We start from the raw sequence: 19,911 nt of genomic DNA on the forward strand, positions 1-19,911 counted from the left end.
GAGGCGTGCGGGGCAGGGCCGGTACCTGGGCTGGGGAAAGTGCCTGGAAAGACAAGGAGGAGGTCTGAGGGCCGAGCGCGTGGGGAAGCTCAGGCAGGAGCCCGCTCTGCTCTCCCTCAGCCTGTGTCACGGGGGCTGTGCTGGCTCCTCGTGGAGTGAGGAATTGGGGGTGAACCTGCCCCTTGGGTGCCAGGGATGGGGTTGGGGGGTGTCTCTTCCTCTCCTGCCATGGTGGGCTCCCCCCGTCGCCCTCTCTGGCCAGCCCCCCACGGCCCGGTCCCCAAGCGAGCCCAGGCAAGGCAGGTGGCATGCAGAGCCATTCGGGGAGGCCAGGGTGGGAGAGGGCAGGGCCGGGCAGGGCTCTGGCGCCCGCTGGATGGCAGGCGTGCGGAGCTGGAGGGCCCGGTGGGCACTCAGGTACCGACCCGCCACCGCCACCGGGAGCTCCTTACTCCTGCGCCTCCTCTCCAGGCGCCGCAGCCGCTTCTCCTCGCGCCGCCGGGCCTCCTCCGCCTCCTGGTGCTGCCGGCACTTGTGGAAGTTCTCGACCACGACCCCCACGAACATGTTGAGCACGAAGAAGCTGACGATGAGCAGGAAGGAGATGAAGTACAGCAGCATCCAGGGGTTGTGGTTCTGCACGGGCTGCGGCACAGAGGCAGTGGGTGCCCGTCCGCCGCACACCGGGTGCCCTGCCCAGGACGGCCCTGGCTCCCGAGGCCCTGCCAGTCCCCAGAGGCCAAGACGGCCGTGCCGGGGAGCCCCCGAGGTGACCCGGCTCGCTCCCGGGGGCTGCCACCGGCCCATGCGCACCTGCTGGTCGACGCCCACGGCGTCCAGCCCATCGTACATGATGTTCACCCAGCCGTCCTTGGACGACAGCACGAACAGTGACATCAGAGCCTGCGGGTCACACCCAGGGTCACCGACGAGGCCTGGAGCTGGGGTCCCTGGCCCTCTGGCTCCAGGGGGTCCCCCCGGCCGCCTGGCCCACCTGGCCCAGGTTGTCGAAGTTGTACTTGCGCCGCACCCAGCGGTAGTGGGCCGCCCGGCACTCGGCCTTGGTGGAGATGTTCCTGGTGTCGGTGCCCTCGCAGTAGTAGAACTTCCCCTTGAAGAGCTGATGGGGTGGGGCGGTCACCCCGGAGGGCCTGGCTCCTGTACCCTGCGCCACCCAGGGCCTCCTGGGGCTTTGAGGTGCAAGTGAGGCCCGAGCTGTCCCTCCAGCCTCACAGCTGCACTGCTGTAAGCCACACTGCGGTGACAGACCCTGTCTGCGACGGGGCAGACCCCCAGGCACGTGCGGGCCACTCACCTGCACACCCAGGATGCCAAAAATGATGAAGAAGGCACAACAGATGAGGACGATGTTCCCGATGGGCCTGAGCGATGAGATCAGTGTCTCCACCACCAGCTTGAGGCCTGGCGCCCGGCTGATGACCCTGGAGGAGGGCACAGGGATGCACTGGGGTCATCTGTGGCAGCAGCTGGCAGCCCCGGCACAGCTCATGCAAAGGCCCCGAAATGGGGCCGACCGGGTGGCCTGCGAGCAGCTCAGGTCTGCCAAAGCAGGAAGGAGCAGTGGCACCAGGGGGCTGTGCTTCTAAGTTGCCCCCCGAGCCCCCAGGTGCCCCTGCCCCCACCTCAGAGGCCGCAGTGTCCGAAGCAGACGCAGCACGCGCAGAACGCCCAGGATCTTGGCGCCACCCGCCGAGGCCATGGCCACGACAATGTCGACCAGGGACACCAGTACCAGCAGCCCGTCCAGCAGGTTCCAGCTGCTCTGCAGATAGGCATGCTCGCCCGAGAGCAGCCCCAGGGCCACCACCTGCGGAGGGCCAGTGGCACTAAGCTCAGGCTCGGGGAGGGGCCTGGGGAGCTGGCACGCAGCTGGGCGGGGCCGTGGGCAGAACGGGGACCTGGGAACGAGGGGCACTCCCGGGCCCCGAGGTACCTTCACCATCATCTCCGCCACGAAGATGGCCGTGAAGATGTAGTTGGAGACGGTGAGGAAGACCCGCTCCTGCCGGGAGAGGATGCTGGGGAGCTGTGTCCACTCCACCCCTCCCTGGGGGTCGTGGTAGCCCGGGACGACAGGGTTGGCTGACTCACGGTGCTGCCGGGGTCGATGTCAGGCCTCTCCAAGGCGATGGTGACACAGTTGAGGAAAATGAAAACGAGAACCACGTGATCGAACATCTTGTGCGTGATGACCTTCCGGCAGGAGACGCGGAACCTGGGTGGGCAGGGCCGGTTGAGAGGCGGGGCCGTGCGCCATGGACGGCAGAGTGGATGGGGGTGGCAGGACAGCCCTGACCAGGCCCCCGCTTCAGCCCTGGTCCCTGTGGTCTCAGAGAAGGGGTGCTCAGCTGGGGATGTCCAGCACGTGCCAGCCCTGCCCAGTGGGGACCTGGAGGCGGGGGTCCCCTGGGGTGGATCTACCCTGCCCCGTCCCGGGCCCCCCTCACCGGTTCTGCGGGGAGAAGAGATAGAGGGCCCAGGCCTCACGGCTCCGGCACCACTGGGGCTTGTAGGGCTCCAGCACTTTATGCAGGCGGAAGCAGCAGCTCTGGGGACAAGGAGGCGGGTCCTCAGAGCCCCATGCCCACCTGCCCGGCCACCCCAGGACCCTCTGCGCTTAGCTGGGCCACCCTTCCCAGCCCGAGCAGCCCTTCTCCTGGGACTTTCTCAGCCTTCTCCATCCTCACTCGTCACCCACTGGCCCTTGGCCTCTGGCTCTCTGGTCTCTGGGGCCCATGCCACGGAGCCTCTTCCTTCTCTACCTTGGAGATGGCAGAGTGACCCAGGCTGGGCGTCCACGGGGCCAATTAAGTAGGTGCTCTTGGGTCTGTGGCCCTGGGGAGCAGTCCTCAACCCAAGGGAGCCTGACAGTCTCGTGGGTGACCAAACACTGCAGAGCCCAGCCCGGTGTGCAGACCAGATGGTGGTCATCTAACACACGGCCCCCAGATGGCAGCGGGGTTGCGGGGGGGACTCTGGGATCAGCTGTGGGTGAATTCCCTGACCGCTGCTGGATTCCTCCCCGGCCCGGCCTGCTTCTCTCCCCTTCTGAGTCCCCCCAGTGAAGAACATGCCCCGAGGCCCATCTCAGACTCCACTCAGAGAACCTGCTGCAGACAGAGGGGGGCGAGGCAGCTGTGACCCCGGGACAGGGGCGGGAAGGGGCTGTGGGCCCAGCGCCCGGCACTCACATCCTCCAGGTCGTCATCGAGCTCGGCGGCATCCTCCCTGTGGCTGTCGATGCGCAGAAAGAACTCGCTGGGCAGGGCCACCATCTGCCCGTTGCAGTCGCTGCACTTGGCAGGTGGGAGGGCAGCCGGCCGCGGGGGCCGTGGGTCCAGGGACTCCGCGCGCCGCAGGGGGGTGGTGCGGGGCCCGGGCGCGCCCCGGCCGTCCTCGGCTTCGTCGTCGGTGCTGCCCTTGCCCTCGCCGGACAGCAGGGACTCACGCTCCCCACACTGGCTGCGGCGCTTGAGGCTGGGGGCACGGCCCAGGCTGCTCCAGCTGGAGCGCCGGCTGCTCCAGGCGCCATTGGAGCCCCAGGGGGCACAGGGAGAAGCTCGGAGGCTGGCCTGGGAGGTGGCGGGAGTCAGTGGCCTGGAAGCATCACTATTAACACCAACCGCTGGCATCCACGGACCCCCCCGTCCAACCTGCCTTCTGTTTCCTGGACACGTTTCTGCCCACCGCCCCCGGCCCGCTGCTGTGCGAGACTGCTGGGTGCACGCAGCTGCCGCATCTGCCCCTTCATACCGGCCTCACAGAGCAGCAGACCCGGCTCCCGTTCACGGAAACCACAAAGCTCTTTCTTGGCCTCTGCACAGGGCTGGGACTTTACAGGTGTAGGGGGCGGGACCCTCACTTGTCTTTGGGGAAGGCCATCATGAGCCAGAATGTAAAGGGGCCTGCGGGCTGGGGCAGGAGATGGTCCCTACCAGAGGCTTCTGGTCTCCCAGGGTGGGGTCCCCGGAACTGCTGCTGCCACGCCGAGAGGCAGGGAGGCTGGGGGCGGCGTCCAGGTACGGCAAACTCTTGGGGGTGGGCATGGGCGTGGCCGCTGTGCACATGATAAGGGGAGGGGGCAGGCTGCCACGGCCCTCCAGGTGCCCGTTGGGGGTTACGGCCAGGGAGCACATCTTCAGCTCTGCAGGACAGAGGGAGGCATGGACCCCTCGAGCTGCCAGGCTCCCGACCCAGGAATCCACCTACCTAGGACTTGCCCTCAGGGGCCCTGCACGGCCAGAACCCAGCGCACGCACTGACCACACGCACCTGAGGCCTGCAGGTCTCTGAACTTGTGGAAGTCCTCAAAGCGGACGGACGTCTTATCCTCGTCAGTGTCGGATCTGCTGGCGTCGCCCTGCACCCCGCAAAGCACAAGACAGGCGTGAGGGCCCTGAGGGTGGGGACCCTTCATGCCGGATGGAAGGCTGGGCCAGCCTGGTGGGGGTGTAGACAGGAGGGCCCAAGGGATGATGTCACTGCCGGGGCAGGCAGCTAGGGGAGAAATCTGTCTCTCCAGACCAACCCCTGGCCACGCCACTGGGCTCCTGGCCTCCCCCTCCTCCTGGGGCCCCCCTCTCCTCAGGGAAGCCAGCTTCCCTTCTCTACTCCACTCCTGGAAGGCCCTCCACACCCCTCCCCTCTACCTGGAAGCTCCTCTTCCTTTTCCTCACCCTCCTGGCAGCCCCACACCGTTCTCAAGGAAGTCCCATCCCTGCCCCTCACCTCCGCCTGGAAGCCCTCCACGAGGATGGCCACCAGCAGGTTGAAGAGGACGTAGTTGCCGAAGGTCATGAGGGCCACGAAGTACAGGGCGGCCCAGGAGGAGGTGGAGGCCATGCCGTTGTACAGCACCACGTTCCAGTCCTCCTGGGTCAGGATCTGGGGGACGGCGGGGAGCCCGGGGGGGTCAACCCAGCCCCGAAATGCTCTGCATCAGCAGGACGGAACACCCACCTCTCTGCAGTAAGACTCAGCACAGCACTACTGCGGGGACCCCAGGCCGTACCTGGAACACAGTGACAATGGCCCACAGCAGGGAATCGAAGTTCTTTCTGTCAGGAACCGTGTCTCCGGTGTCTGTCTTCAGGCTGAACTTGCAGCCAAAGAGATGCATGCCCAGGATGCTGGGGGAAGGCAGGGGTGTGCTGATGGCGGGTGGGGGGGGGGAGCGGGCAGCAAAAGCGGGGCGGGGGAGGAAGGAGCAGGGCCAGCTCTGCCCATCTTGGGTCTCCTGACTCCCACCTTCCCTGAGCTCTCAGGCTTAGCAGGGACGTCCTGCCCCCACAGCTCAGTACTACTGTGTCCTTTCCACAGGCGAGAAGACCATGGCCAAAGGTGGGACAGACATGGGAGGCCACTCTGGCTTTGGGCGGCAGCGGGGTCCTGGGACACCTGCCTCATTCAGCTCCTCTGGGTCTCGGGAGCCCAGCCTGCCTGGCTGCCTACCCTCCAGCCAACGCTGACCCTGAGCTCCAAGCCAGACTGGCACCCAGTGGGTGCTCAGAACACCCCGGCTGGAGCCCGGCGCCCGCCGCCACACCCAGTACTCTGCTCCTATGGGAGCAAGTGCCTAGCTTGTCCACCTGGTGGCCCAGCTCTGAACCTGCCATCTGCGAGTCCCGAGGGAGCGCAGCCCAGCCTGAACTCTCTGCCTGTGCGGAGTGGCACACAGCAGGTGCCTGATCAGTGCTTCTCAAAGGCAGGCAGCAGACGCTGAGGGCCTGAGGATGCTCTGGGGCTGGTGGTGGGAGGGTTCCTTTTCCTTGGGGGTAGCCCCAGCCCTTTGCCTCCCAGCTGCCCTGGGGTGAGACGCCGGGTGGGCCGAGGGTGGGGGGTCCCACCTGAAGATGAAGATGAACAGCATGAGCAGCGTGCAGAAGGTGGCCACGTTGTCCATGGTCTTCACCAGCACCACAAGCTGGCGCCGCAGCGCAGGCAGGAAGCGCACCAGCTTCAGCACACGCAGCAGCCGGAAGGTACGCAGCACAGACAAGCCGCCGTCCGCCTGCCCCACGATCTCCCAGACGCTGCGGACAGGTGGGGGCGAGGGTCAGCGGAGCCTCGATCCCTGACCCCAGGCCCTCCTCCCACTGGAAGCAGGATCGGCCGCCCGGGAGCCAAAGTGGCCTGTGCTGCAACCCACAGATGGGAGCAGGTCTGGCTGCATCAAGCCGAAGCTGTAAAAGCGTCTCAAAAGCCACCCATCTGCGGATGGCCCTGGTGGCTCTCTGGCCCCCAACCTCTCTGGGAGAGCAGAGCAGGCTCTGGCCGGGTCGGGGACGCTCCTTTACTGAGGGCGCTCTTCTGTCCTGGCCCTGCTACAACCAGACCTGGCCGCTTTGCTCTGCTCACCCGCTCTCTGCCCAGGGGTGTGAGGCCCTTCACCCCTCTACTCTTGAAGGATGGGCTTCCTCCTAGGGGAAGACGGTGGGGGGCATTTCCCCCCAAATTCTGCCTATCCTTTCTGGTTTAATTTTTGTAGCAGAAATGCTCCCCCAGCAACTAGCCTCATTCAGCCTTTTAAGCTGGTCTTTCCCGCAGGGTCTGAGCCCTTAACAGCTCAGCCCTGAGGCCACTGCACGCGTGCTCTATTCATTCCCACAGGGAATAGCTCCACTGTTTTCTTTTCTTTTCTTTTTTTTTTTTTTTGAGACGGAGTTTCGCTCTTGTCACCCAGGCTGGATGGAGTGCAATGGCGCGATCTCGGCTCACCGCAACCTCCGCCTCCCGGGTTCAGGCAATTCTCCTGCCTCAGCCTCCTGAGTAGCTGGGATTACAGGCACGTGCCACCATGCCCAGCTAATTTTTTTGTATTTTTAGTAGAGACGGGGTTTCACCATGTTGACCAGGATGGTCTCGATCTCTCGACCTCGTGATCCACCCGCCTCGGCCTCCCAAAGTGCTGGGATTACAGGCTTGAGCCACCGCGCCCGGCAGCTCCACTGGTTTCTAGAAACATCCATCTGAGATACAGCTGATGTAGGTGCGTACCCAATAGTGCTTGTGGGGAAGCATAGGGTCTGGGGAGGGGACGGTTCCCAGGACAGTCCCTTGGTCCAGTGGGGTCAGCAAGCACCTGATTCCCGCAGCCTGCTGTCAAGTCCTCTGCCGTTGCCAGCGCTTCCTCCTGCGCTCAGGGTTTTGCTCTGAAGTTGGTTTTTTTTTTTTTCTTTTGCCAGAGAGTGGAGCTTCCCTTGCCCCTCTGGCCTGGGGAGGGGTGGGGACCCACCTGATGACCACAATGATGCCATCGAAGATGTTGTATGGGCTCCGGATGTAGCCCAGTGGACCGCAGGCCAGCAGCTTCAGCAGCATCTCCAGGGCGAACATGCTGGTGAACACGATATTGCTGATCTCCAGGGCATTCGTCAGCTCCTCAGGCTGCAAGTGGAGATGGGGTGGTCAGGGTCCCGCATCACGGCTCCCACCCCTCCTCAGCACTGATCTGGGGGCAGGCTTGGCGGCATCAAGGACCCAAGGGGTCAGGGGACTGCCACAGCATCTCAGGAGGAGCCTAGTCAGCTGCTGTCTAGGGAGGAAGCCGGGACCAGGGATGTCCCCTCCAGCAGAGGACAGCACACCTGGTCTCCTACCTCACCATCCCAGGCCTCCCCGGGCCCTACCTGACTGTCCTACCATCAGTTCAAGCTGTCAGGCTACTGGAGGCCTCCTGAGACTCCCCAGCCCCCACAAGCACGAGCGGAAGCCCACGCCCTGCCCAGGCCGGCCTGCACCTGCTCGTGGTACTCCACGCCCATGCTCAACGTGTTGACGAGGATGGCCATCATGATGCCGCGGCTGAAGTACTTGCTGTCCACTATGCGGCACAGCTTGCTGCTGAAGGTGGCCCAGAGGCGGCCCAGCCTGCCCGGCTCACCGGGGGCTGCCCTCTGCTGTGTCTGCTGCCGGGGGCTGCCTGGGCCTGGCGTGTCCATTGCAGGGGTCTGCTGCATGGGGTCCCGGCGGTCGCCATGCCGCACGTCCTGCGTGAATTCGTAGATGCCATGGTCATCTGAGTCTCCGCTCTCTGAGCCGCTGAGCTCACCCTCCGGGTCCTCCAGGGCGTGGGTGCAGTACGGGCAGCTCTTCAGCTCACAGGTCAGCATGCCTGCTGGGGGGCTGGGCAGGGGGCAGGGCACGTTCAGGCCCGACAGGTGGCCAGGGGCCTGGCCCAGTCCTGTGGGAGAGGGCACAGACAGGGGTAGGCCCACTCAGCTGTGCTACCACCAGGGCCTGGAATCCACACTCACACAAGCAGTGGGGTGAACGTGTCCCCCCGGAAAAGATCCATCCAGGGTCCAACCTCCAAAACCTGCAAGTGGACTTCACCTAAAAAGTGTGGTCTCCGCAGGTGTAATGAGTTAACATGGGGGAGAAGGCTGTGCTGGAGGAGGGAGGGCCCCAAACCATGACTGTTCCACTAAAAACAAGGAAACAGAGACAGCCACACGAAGACAGCCAGAAGCCGCAGGACGTGTCTACAAGCTGGGGAGTGGTGAGACTGCCAGAATTTAGGAAAGGTGGGGAGAGTGCTCCCCTAGACCCTCCAGAGGACCTAACCCTGCGACACTGGACCGCTGGCCTCCAGAGCTGAGAAAGCGGTTTTCCACAGTACAAAGCCCCCTAGTACATGGTTACAGCAGCCAGACACGTGTGGGCACGTACTTGGGCACATTCACACACACACCTGGGCGCACACTCCCCACCCCACAGCTGCACTGCTGCTCACACACTAGCGGAGGGACACTCTTGGGTGCAGAGACGTTTGCCCGCCTTGGGCTTGCGCCATCCATAGAAATATACCACCACCCACGTTCCAGCAGCGACAGCACACAGGCGAAGTTAGCTACGGAATTCTGCGTCACGCAACGCAACCTCCAACACGAAACTGACAGAAAAATGACTGAGTCGTCCTGTGACATTTTCATGCTGTCTTTGGAATCCGTGTGTCCCTTATGACACAGTGGCTGGACTCCCACAATGCAAGGCTTAGAAGCACGTGCCCAACACTCTCGCCTGCACACCCTGAGTACTGGGGCATGAGGGCACACAGCATCCCGGCAGCCTCACTCACGTGTGCCCCCTGCTTGCCTGCATCTACACATCTGTGCACAGAACCCAGAAGGGCACCCAGGCCTATGTGGAACCCTACCATCTGTGGGTCCTGGAGCCTCCAATTCACCTGTCTGTCCATGGTGGGCTGATGCCAAGGCCCTGCGCAGAAGAACCCACGCCAGCCTGTCTTCCTGAACCTTGCTGATTCCCTGATGGTTCCCCTGCACTCCCCTCCTCAGTGCCTCCACCTAGAAAGGGGGCCAGCCTCGATGCCCACAAAGGCTCAGCAAGTCCTCCAGGCTGTGGACATGGGCATACCACACCTCTCAGGGCCAGGCAGAGGCCATGGGATACTGTCCCAGGAGGGTCTGATAAGTCCTGTCAGATTCAGAATCCCACCTCCATGGCCACCACTCCTGCTGTGGGCTGTGGGCCACCAGGGCTTGCTATGGCACTGATGGGGGTTCCAGAGGCATGACTGATCTGCTCTAGAAAACTCCAAGTTAGACTCATGAGAGCGCTCACGATGGGTGCAAGAATGACATACTGGAGACCCTGCCCGCCCTGCCTGGGTCCCACCACCTTCTCCGTGGGGTGGGGCTGGGGTCCTCACCATGCTCCCCAACCACATGCTGGATCTTCTCGTAGGGGTCGGGGCTATCCAAGCTCAAGGGGCTGTGCCCCCCGGTGCCTGGTGGCCCACCGGCCCACTTCCCCTTGGGTCCGGGGCTGGTGCTGCCTTTGCCGCTTCCCGGCCCCGAGGGCAGGATGGTGGGGTAGTTCATGGCGGCCAGCCCCGTGGCCAGCTTGAGGCTGGCAGCGGCAGTGGCTGCGGCATGTGCCACCCGGGCCCTCTCCTGCGGGCCCTCTATGTGGCAGTCGGCATGGTAGATGCTGTGTACAGACTCTGTGTCAGGTGGTCTGCGGCCTGCGGAGGGTGGAGAGCGGGGCGCACCAGCCCGCACCAGCCTGGTGTCGCAGATGTCCGGCTCGGGGCTGGGCCGGCGGGGGCTGCCGTGGCTGAAGTGGTAGTGGTGGTGGTGGTGGTGATGGTGGTGGTAGACCAGGTGGTGCACCGAGGCTGTGGGCCTGCCTGCCCGGCGCTGGCGGTGCCTGGGGCCCTGGCCTTGCCCTGCGCTGGGGTCCACCTTCTTGCGCCAGCGGCTCTGCCAGCGAGCGTAGAGGCGCAGACTGCGCCGCTTGACCTTGCGGAAGACGTGGCCCACATACTTGAGCAGCTCTTCGTAGCAGCTGCCGGGCTCGGAGAAGCTGGCCAGCGTGCTGTCGTTGGACAGGTGGCGCGCCCGCTGCTCGCGCATCAGCTGGCTCTCCCGCTGCTTCGTCTCCGAGAACTGTGTGGCAATCACCACCAGGCACAGATTGATCATGAAGAAGGAGCCCACCTGCGACGGCGGAGGGCGGGTGGGTGGCAGTGAGTGAGCGGGTCCCCAGTTCGCCGTGGAGCCCCACTGTGCACCACCTGTGTGAGTAGGGGCCATGCCACAGACGCCGTGGGCGGGGTGCCCTGCTGTGGGCAGGACACTGTGGTGCACAGTGCTGAGCGCCGACGTCTAAAGCAGGCATCGCACAGTAGGTGCTCTGTGCCTATTTGGACAAAAGACTGGGCACCCTCCTTCCTGCTCGTGTATGTGACTCGGCCCCTCCTTCACCTGCAGGTGACCTTCTTGATGGGGGCCACCCTCCCCTCCCCAGCACCCCAGATGCGTTTCCTCCTTATCACAGGCCAGTGTACAGCAAGTCTTCTCGGCATGTTCGCCTCACTTGCTGTCTGTAAATATGGCAGGGACGTGTGTCTGCTTCTGTGACCTGCTGGGTCCTTGCAGGGTGGCTCCAGGCACACCCAGGACCCTAAAGATGTCTGCTGATTCAGCCGACTCTGCTGGGACACCTGGGGCCCGTGAGAGGACTAGGTGAGGAGCATGCCTGGGGCCGAACGCACCGTGGAAAGCTGTGCTGGGAGGGCATGAACCCTCCAGAGGTGTTCCTGGCTCCTTAGCCCTAAGCCAGCACCCACAGGCCTGGACCCTGTGTAGGGGATGGCATGGCCTCCTGGCGTCCCCAGCCACACCTCCCCATCCCCACAAGCTCTGCCTCCCTCCTATGTGCCCCCTTCAGCTGGAGGCTGGCCAGAAGTCCCTCTGACCACGCGGGTAGCCCGCCCCAGCCGCAGCCAGCTAACCCCAGGGCCCATCCTGGCGAATGCTGCCGCCCACACTCACGATGATGAGCAAGATGAAGTAGATGAAGTTGTAGAACGAGTGGGCGTCCATGACGTAGTACATGATGTCCACCCATCCCTCCAGCGTGATCACCTGCAGGGGAGGTGGCTGGACGTGGGCCCGCACTACCCCTCCTCCTCCTCCCCCCCACCCCCCCGGGATCTGGGCGAGGGGGCGAGTCCCACACCCGCTCCCCCGAAGTGCAGCAGGGCCCCCATCCCATCCTCTGGGTGCCCACCTGGAAGATGGCGATCCAGGCGTAGCCGATATTGTCGAAGTTGATGGCGCCATTGTGGGGGTTGGAGTCACCCGAGCGGCACACGTTGTAGTACTGGTTCCAGTTGATGCAGGCGTTTCGCGCGGCACCCACACCCTCAGCCTGCGGCTGCGCATAGGCCTCCCAGCCCAGCGTGCAGGGCACGCGCAGCTCTCGGCGCCCGGGGATGTGTGAGCACTTCTGCATGCCGTTGTCTCGGCGGGAGGAGCAGATGAACGGGTTCTCCTCACCCTCCTCCGTCTGGTAGTACGGCCGCAAGAAGGTCAGGTTGTTGTTCCTGGGGGATGGGTACAGCCGGCGCCCAGAGGCACGATCAGGGGCAGCAGACACGGCCAGCTTCAGGGGCACAGTTAGGATCAGGGAGCGTGATAGGACCAGGGGTCATGACCAGGATCAGGAGACACAGCCAGGGCTAAGGCCAAGGACACAGTGGTGCTGCAGGAACCTCACCCTTCTCAGCCCAAGTCCATGGAAAGACAAAGACAGAAAGGAACAGGGAGAACAGAGACAGGGACAGAAAAATTGACAAAGAGTAACACAGGGAAACAGGGATGGGAGACCCACGTTCAGACCACGGCTCCTCCTGGAAAGGGGTAAGGGGCAGGCGGCGACGGGCGGGGATGCCAGGGAGAGGGGCGACGGCCCTGGGGTGAGGGCTGAGTCCTGGGGAGAGGGATAAGGGGACTGCAGGAGGAGGGATGAGGGGAGGGGGCACAGGTGAGAGAAGGGAACCTGGGGAGATGTCTGAGGGAACCCCAGGGTGAAGGCTGAGGGGCCCCTGGGGTGAGGGGAGGTGATCCTGGGATACAGGCTGAGAGGATCCCAGGGTGAAGGATGAGGGGACCCCGGGGCGAGGGTTGAAGGAACTCTGAGGTGAGGGGAGGTGACCCTGAGGTAAGGGCTGATAGGAATCTCAGGGGAGGAATGAGAGGACCCTGCAATGAGAGGAGACCCCAGGGTTGAGGGCTGAGGGGATACCCTGGGTTGAAGGCTGAAGAGAGACCCCGGGGTGAGGGCTGAGGGGAGATCCCGGCGTGAGGGCTGAGGGGAGACCCCGGGGTTGGGGGCTGAGGGGAGACCCCGGGGTTGGGGGCTGAGGGGAGACCCCGGGGTGAGGGCTGAGGGGAGACCCCGGGGTGAGGGCTGAGGGGAGACCCCGGGGTGAGGGCTGAGGGGAGACCCCGGGGTTGGGGGCTGAGCGGAGACCCCGAGGTGAGGGCTGAGAGGAGACCCCGGGGTTGGGGGCTGAGGGGAGATCCCAGGGTGAGGGCCGAGGATACTCTGGACGAAAGTGGACGGACTGTTGGGGTGACTTGTCCCGGGGCCTGATGGAAGGCGGCGAGGGAGGTGGGGCCTAACCCGAGGTGCGGTAGGGGCGCGGACAGACTGACTGGGGGTTAGTGCCAGCGGGGGCTGTGACTGAACGGCGGGCGGAGCCACGTGGGGGCGGTAACTATGTGGAGGGCGGAGCCATGCACGGCGTTGACTGTGGTGGGCGGAGTCACGCAGGGAGATGACGGCATGGTAGGCGGAGCCATACGAGGCGGTGATTGCATGGTGGGCGGAGTCATACAGGGCGGTGACTGCATGTTAGGTGGAGCCACAAAGTACAGGGACTGGTGGGCGGGGCCAGGAGGCAGCGACTGCGTGCAGGGCGGAGCCATGTGAGGCGGTGACTGCGTTGTGGGCGGGGCCACATGGGGCGGAAACTGCGTGACTCGTGGAGCCACAGGTGCGGTAACCGGGTGGAGAGTGGACCCACGAGGGGCAGTGATGACTGAAAGGCGAAGCCATGTGGGTGGAGCCATCTTTGCGGGGCCTCGCAGGGGCAAGGCCTTGTTACCTGACAAAGGCACTGTCCAGGAAGCAGCGGTTCCGCAGGAGGCCGGCCCAGAGCTGGACGCCAACGATGCCGAAGATGAAGAAGACGAAGAAGCAGAGCAGAAGAACATTCCCGAGCATGGGCAGCGTGTCCAGCAGCAGGGTGACCAGGATCCGCATGCCTGTGGGCAGCAAGGCCAGGGTCGCACTGCTAAGCCCTGCAGGTGCGTCCTCCGGGCCGCAGCCCCTCTCTGGAGCCCTGAGCCCTGTCCACTGTACACAGTGGGTGTCCATGCCCACTGCATGCTGATTTGGGTTGCCCCCTGGTGACTTTCTACACCCTCAGTGTGATCAGGGCTCCCCTTCGGCCACCGCCGGCCCCCAGGGACACGGACACCCTGGGGCCTGACACGCCCAGAGGGGAGCCAGGTCTCCACCTCCAACCAGCCCAGGGCGGCTGGTCCTGCTGCTTTTGGAGGGCTGTGGTGTGGAGGGGCGGAGCCGAGGGACTGCCAGGGCAGGCCTGACAACGAAGCATCTCAGGGCCTCAGGATGACCAGAGTCCAGTGGCCCGCAAGGCTTGTTCCATGGCACCCTGAAGTTGCCATCAAGGCAGCAGCAGCCTTGGGAGTCCCAGAGCTTTGGGTGGTGGGCTGTCTCCTGGGGGGGTCTCTGCAGCAGGCTCAGCGTTCTGAAAGCTTTTTGTCTTGTTCCCAGTGAGAATCCTGCCAGGGCAGAGCCCCACCCCTGAGAGAGGCTGCTGGGGGCAGTGGGGAGGGTAGGCAGTGGCTTTTCGTGAGGCCTTCAGTCCTGGGTGCTGTGGGCTGCGTGAACTCCAGATTAATCCAGCAAGTGGGTCAGCCAAGCCGCATGCACCCCTCGCTCCATCATGGGCCTGTTCCCCGAAGACCTCCTTTCCTCCAAATTTAAGCAAGGGCCAGGTTAAGGCAGCAGGTAGAGCCCTGGGCCAGGAGCCTGGGGATGCTGAGGTCTCACCCAGCACCCAGCGGTGTCAATGACAAAATGGGCTCCTCAGGTCATGGGGGTGAGTGAGATCCAGGAGGGGCACGGAAGTGCCGGAACAGCCAACGAGCAGAAAGATCAGTGAGCGCTGCCCTGGCCAGACCACAACTGACTCAAAGATCACAGATGATCCAGGGCTGAGAGTGGACCCCAGGTCAACAGAACGGGATGCAGCCCAGAACATGTCCTCATTATGAGGAACGTATGATCCAGTCTGGAAGAGTTTCCTAGTTCCCTCTCTGGGACAGCAGCACATCCCCAGGAGGCCAGGCTGCGGGTGACAATTAGGACCATTCTGGGAATTTAACCTGAAAAGTAAACATCCATGGAAGGGGGCTGTGTGTGCTGGCTGCTTGATGCTCCAACAGGTGGGGACAGACTGGTGTGCAGACAGCACACTGTGTGCCAGGCGCAGGGCCAAGACCCACACGTGCATCACCTCACTGCACGCTTAGCCACCCTGGGGCCATAGGCACCCCTGTACACTATTCCGGGAGACACCGAGGTTCAGGCTGGCACCAGGTATTCAACCCCTCTCTGAGCCGCACAGATCTAGGCAGGTAGATGGAAGGAAGAAGGCTCAGGGGCCAGCAGCACAAGCCTGACCCACCTGCCTTTCGGCAAGCTGGAGGCCCCAGGGGAGGGAGTGCCCAACCCGGGGGTGTGCTGCAGGACAAGCCCTGAGTGCCAAGGCCACCAGGACCCAGGTTAGGCAGCCAGAAAGGCTGTTACATCCGCACGTGCACATGCAGGGCCACAGCTACATACAGTGTGCCTCATATGACCTCGTGGGGGCTGCACCCACCCCCAGGAGCTGCAGCAGTTGAATGCAGCCCTGAGTACTTTAAAGAACTATCCCATAGGGCCGAGCGTGGTGGCTCACGCCTGTAATCCAAGCACTTTGGAGGCCAAGGCAGGTAGATCACCCGAGGTCGGGTGTTCAAGACCAGCCTGATGGTGAAACCCCGTCTTAAAAAAAAAAACAAAAAACTATCCCATCCTGTCTCTGACGCAGGTGGGTGGCCCAGGTTTGACAGCACAGTTCCCAAGCAAGCAGGCGTGTGACTTCCAGAAGCTCTTCCTCGGCCTTCCCTCACTCCCAGCGCACAGCACACACAAGCAGCTCCTCTCCACCAGTCCCCTCCTCACAGCTGCTGGCCAAGTCCTGGAGGGTTTCTAGCCTTCCTTCTCAAAACTCAGCTGCTCAGCAGGGGACACGGAGGCCCAGCCCGGGCCAGCCATCTTCCCCTCTACCCGTGGGTGGTGCCCCTGGCAGGAGCAGGGAGCGAGGCAGTGGCAGGGGTGGGGAGGGTGAGTTGTCCTCAGGACAGACTCTCCCCTTGCTTGTGTGGGAGTGAAGGCGGTGCTGCACAGAGCCCCAGGAGAGCTGAGCCGCACTCACAAATGTGTCTCCACCAGTGTGAGCCACACTAGCATGGGCCAGACAGCAAAGCCACCAGCAATGTGCTTAGCCCACAGCCTTGCCCTAAATGCCAGGCAGACGAGGAATCTGAGGTTCACAGCGACCCATGTCACCTGGCCATGTGGGAGCCAGGGACCCTGTGAATGCTGACTGCCCACCACACCCCAGCTGGATTCTCCCCAGAAAACCTCTAGCAAGTCCTGCAGGGCCTGTGGCAAATGGCAGAGGCCAACCCAGTGCTGGGACCTGGGCTGGGGCCCGGGTGCTTGGGAACGTTCCTTCACCTCCCAGTCCTGTGGTCCCGTGGGCACTTCTGAGTGCTCTGCGGGGCTGGTAGACATGCAGACCTCCCGGTCTCAAGCCAAGGTGGGGAGGGTCACTTACTGGGCACGCGGTTGATGGCGCGCAGGGGCCGTAGCACTCGTACAGTCCTGATGGCCGAGAGGCTCACATTGTGCCCGTCCAGCGAGTACTCCATCATGCTGGGGGCGGGGCGAGGGGCAGCTCAGTGAGGGGCCCAGGGGCCAAGGGTGGGCTGGGGGGGGGCACAACAGGGCTAGCAGGGCTGGAGGGCCTTGCACCAGCCAGGATGGGCCCCAAGGTAGCAGGAGTATGACCCTCAGTCACACGGAGACCACCTCCATCACCTGTGCCCAGGAGGGTGGGTCTCCAGTCTCCCCGACGGGATCCCTGGCTCTACCTGGACCCCTCCGGAACACACCTCTCATCTTTCTTTACAAGGGGACACAGGGATCCCGGTGGGGCAGGGCGGGGCCCCTTGGCCAGCTCTCCGAGGCGAGGCCTACCCCGCCATGACGATGAAGAAGTCCAGCCTGTTCCACGTGTCCCCCAGGTAGCACTTCTGCCCGAACAGCCCCAAGGCCACCATCTTGATGACCATCTCCACCGCGAAGAAGGCGAAGATGAAGGCGTCGAAGGCCTGCGGGAGGAGGGGTCAGGAGGGGCCATGGGATAACTCAGCCCTGCCCACCCACCCGAAGCCACGCCTCCAGCCCCGCCCCTCACCTCCAGGATGTTGCAGCGCTCGGAGCTGCACTCGACGTCCTCGCAGGGCCGGAACATGCCCAGGGTCACGCAATTGAGCATGATGACCAGCATGCTCACGTGCTCGAACCACGTGTCACCACGAGTTAAGGAGCACACAGGATCCACCCCCACGGGGCTCCCAAGTGCCCACCCGTCAGGCGGTGCCCCGCCAGGGCTGTGTGTATGTGAGGGTGTCCAGCCTGGCATGGGGGCCTCAGGACCGGCAACCACCCCTCCCGAAAGTAGCCACCAGGTGGCGCTCCAGCCCGTGCCTGACCAGGCTCTGCACGGTGGGTGTCACCCTGGGAAGGCTTATCAGGAAAGCTGGCTGCAGGAGCCCTCGGTGGGAGGGTCGCATCAGGAGTAAGGCCCCAGTGAGGGCCGCTCAGACTCCCAGGGCCTAGCTACCTGTGGGTAACCCCCATATAGGCACCGAGGAATGACAGCTAAGCAGAACCCTGGCACAGTTAGGGCTTGAGGAATATCTCACTTTATAGTATTACTACTCAGCTATTTCCTTTTATATAACCTTTACACGATCATGTATTATAGAAATAGGGCTTGAAGAATCCCTTTATATAATCTATAATCATTAATAGTTGCTAGTATGAGTGCCTAAAGAATATTTCCCTACATATACGCCTATAATTATATCTTAGTTCATAATCGGAGGATTGCCTGGAGTGGACACAGTGCAGAGCATGATTTAAGAGAAAACAGTTATACCAGGACAAGAACCCATGGCCCAGGCGGCAGCATTCAGTATCGGAAAGATACCCGCTGTATGGCAGGCTTGGGGCGAGAGCCACTCCTCCTGATAAAGGAGTTATCGGACCTTGCTCCAGTTCTTGCGGAAGGCTGCCCTCAGACCGGCAATCCACCTTGGTGACTGTGAAGTTTATCAGCTCTTGCTACTGTGCTGCTTGAAAAGCATCTTCCCACAGAAGCCATTGGAGGCTGCCAGAAGGTGGCAGTAACCTTGACAGCTGTCACTGCTGTGTGACTTAAAGCACCCTCCTATAAATCTTCTTAGAAGTAGCTTGCCCAAAGATAGAGGTATTGCACACTGCATCCTCTTCACTGTGCACGGCCCAACGTCAAGCCTTGGTGACCTAATTGGGGTGGACCCCCTTACTGCACACGGCCCTTGCCTTCATGGGAACTGGCCCCTTGCTGCGCACTGTCCACCTCCTAGCCTAGGTGACCTAATGGGGGTGGACCCCTAGTTTTATTGCTCACGACCCTATCACTGTCCTTAAAGATGATTTCACTCACTGTCCTGCCCCCTAACCTATACACAATAAATACTCATGCTTCTGGACATTCGGGGCATCGCCTGACTCCGCTTATAGGTGGCGTGGCCCCCTGAGCCCAGCTGCGTTTTCTTTGTACTTCTGTGTCCTGTCTCTTTATTTCTCGGATCTTGCGCCTCAGCACAGCATAAGGGACACCCCATGACCCTGTGGGGCCCTCAGCCTTACATCTGGCTCTGAACGTGCCCTACAGCTACCCACGTGGGGGCCAGGCTGTGTGGGGCTCCCTCGCTAGGGGGCTGCAGGCAGGGTGCCCTGCACAGCTGGGAGGGCCCTGGGATGTTGGGGTACGGCCATGCACTCCACAGGGACAGGACTCCCTGGCCCACCCTCCAGGCCTGGGTGGCGGCACACTCAGGGCAGGCTTTCTGGCCCGTCTCCCAGAGCTGTGCGCTGTCTGCCGGGCCGGTCCAACCCTGACCAGGGAACCAGAGGAAGGAGAAAGGGGCAACCAGCTGGATGGCCGTGGGCCCGGAGGGACCTTCCTTAAGGAAGACGGAAGTCAGCACTTAGAGAACAACAGCTTGTCGGCGAACAGCCCCAGCTCTGCCAGCCCCCACAGTCCCCAACACCTGGGAACCGAGGAGGGGACAGGGAGCTGGGCATCCACCCCTCACAGCTGGTTCGGGGAGCAGCCCAGTGGCTGCGCCTCACCCCTGGCTCTGGACTTGGGGCTGGGCTTGAATCTTGGTGGCTGCCCTTACTGGCAACCACCCTGCACAGGCCACAGGCCTGAGCCCCCAGCTTCCCCTCCCCACTGGCAGGTTTGCTTGTGACCTAGATGATAGCGGCAGCAGTGCCCCTAACCAACAAGGACCACACTCACTACAGCGAGGTCCTAGGCACTGCCTGCAACACTGGGGTCGGCGGCTGAGTGGCTCAAACTCTCAGGGATGACCACAAGGGTAGCCGCCACTGCCTAGGACAGGGATCAGCCATGGTACGAGGGAAAGGGGCCCAGGGATGAGGGCCTTCCCTGTCCCTAGCTGTCAGTCCAGCCTGGAACCTCTCCTCCAGGAACCCCAGCAGCCCATCCCAGACCCCTCCCTCCCACCAAGTCTGGGCCCCAGCCTCGGGGCTGGTCAGCCTTTGATGCCAGTGCCACAGCTCCAAGCCACCATAATTACGAGTTCCCGCCAAGGGTCTGGTAATTACACTTAATGGGTTCAGCAGTAACAGGCGCCTCTGCTGCACCACAGCTGCAAGGAGCCGAAATCAGCCTCCCGCCAAGGCAGCTGGCATGCTGGCACAGCCACGCCGCTGTCCCCTTCTGTGGATGGGCGAGGCCACAGCAAGCACTCCCGCCTACCGGTGGTGCATCCACTGCAGGCCCAGGGGCCAGAGTGTCCAAGCTCAGTCACAGCCAGCCTCAGAGCACTGGGCGAGGTGGGGATGGGGATTGCATGACTTGCTCAAGGTGGTGAGGGCAGGTGGCGGGGGCAGGCACCGAGGTCCCACTATGGAAGCCTAGAAAGCCGTCCTGGGCCCCTTGGACTCTCCTGTCTCCTGACCCAGCACCAGGGCAAGGGAGCAACTGTGGATGGCGGCTCTGCCCCCAGCCTCTGGCACCTTTGTCCCCAGAACTACTGCAAATAGCACCTTTCTGCGGGGGTGGCTGGGGACTGTCCTTGTGTGTCTCTGAGGGCCGTTAACTTCCCGGGTGGAGGGGTATTCTTGGTTAAACGG

General features: G+C 63.0%; 1 protein-coding gene across 4 annotated transcripts in view; it reads right to left on the reverse strand.

Moving 5' to 3' along the window:
- CACNA1H (calcium voltage-gated channel subunit alpha1 H) overlaps window positions 1–18,518 on the reverse strand; it is a 28,969-nt gene extending 10,451 nt beyond the window's left edge. For 2 of the 4 annotated variants that reach the window (XM_039478337.2, XM_074381812.1), the window contains exons 1-23: window positions 16,892–18,518; window positions 16,672–16,805; window positions 16,250–16,347; window positions 13,442–13,601; window positions 11,560–11,875; window positions 11,322–11,414; window positions 9,695–10,484; window positions 7,761–8,203; window positions 7,256–7,407; window positions 5,868–6,053; window positions 5,033–5,150; window positions 4,750–4,905; window positions 4,294–4,381; window positions 3,957–4,165; window positions 3,213–3,593; window positions 2,469–2,569; window positions 2,113–2,236; window positions 1,955–2,023; window positions 1,644–1,828; window positions 1,316–1,442; window positions 995–1,120; window positions 814–903; window positions 426–645 (exon numbers count right to left, since the gene is read on the reverse strand). In XM_039478337.2, the coding sequence (XP_039334271.2) occupies window positions 426–645; window positions 814–903; window positions 995–1,120; window positions 1,316–1,442; window positions 1,644–1,828; window positions 1,955–2,023; window positions 2,113–2,236; window positions 2,469–2,569; window positions 3,213–3,593; window positions 3,957–4,165; window positions 4,294–4,381; window positions 4,750–4,905; window positions 5,033–5,150; window positions 5,868–6,053; window positions 7,256–7,407; window positions 7,761–8,203; window positions 9,695–10,484; window positions 11,322–11,414; window positions 11,560–11,875; window positions 13,442–13,601; window positions 16,250–16,347; window positions 16,672–16,805; window positions 16,892–17,119 (4,594 nt within the window). In that variant the 5' untranslated portion in view covers window positions 17,120–18,518. Of the gene's footprint in view, window positions 1–25; window positions 44–425; window positions 646–813; window positions 904–994; window positions 1,121–1,315; window positions 1,443–1,643; window positions 1,829–1,954; window positions 2,024–2,112; window positions 2,237–2,468; window positions 2,570–3,212; window positions 3,594–3,956; window positions 4,166–4,293; window positions 4,382–4,749; window positions 4,906–5,032; window positions 5,151–5,867; window positions 6,054–7,255; window positions 7,408–7,760; window positions 8,204–9,694; window positions 10,485–11,321; window positions 11,415–11,559; window positions 11,876–13,441; window positions 13,602–16,249; window positions 16,348–16,671; window positions 16,806–16,891 lie in introns of all 4 variants that reach the window. The other 2 variants (XM_010338987.3, XM_010338988.3) reach the window with 2 other exon arrangements.
- Window positions 18,519–19,911: the final 1,393 nt, after the last annotated feature.

Source organism: Saimiri boliviensis, chromosome 12, assembly GCF_048565385.1.
Source record: "Saimiri boliviensis isolate mSaiBol1 chromosome 12, mSaiBol1.pri, whole genome shotgun sequence".
NCBI classification, from domain to species: domain Eukaryota; kingdom Metazoa; phylum Chordata; class Mammalia; order Primates; family Cebidae; genus Saimiri; species Saimiri boliviensis.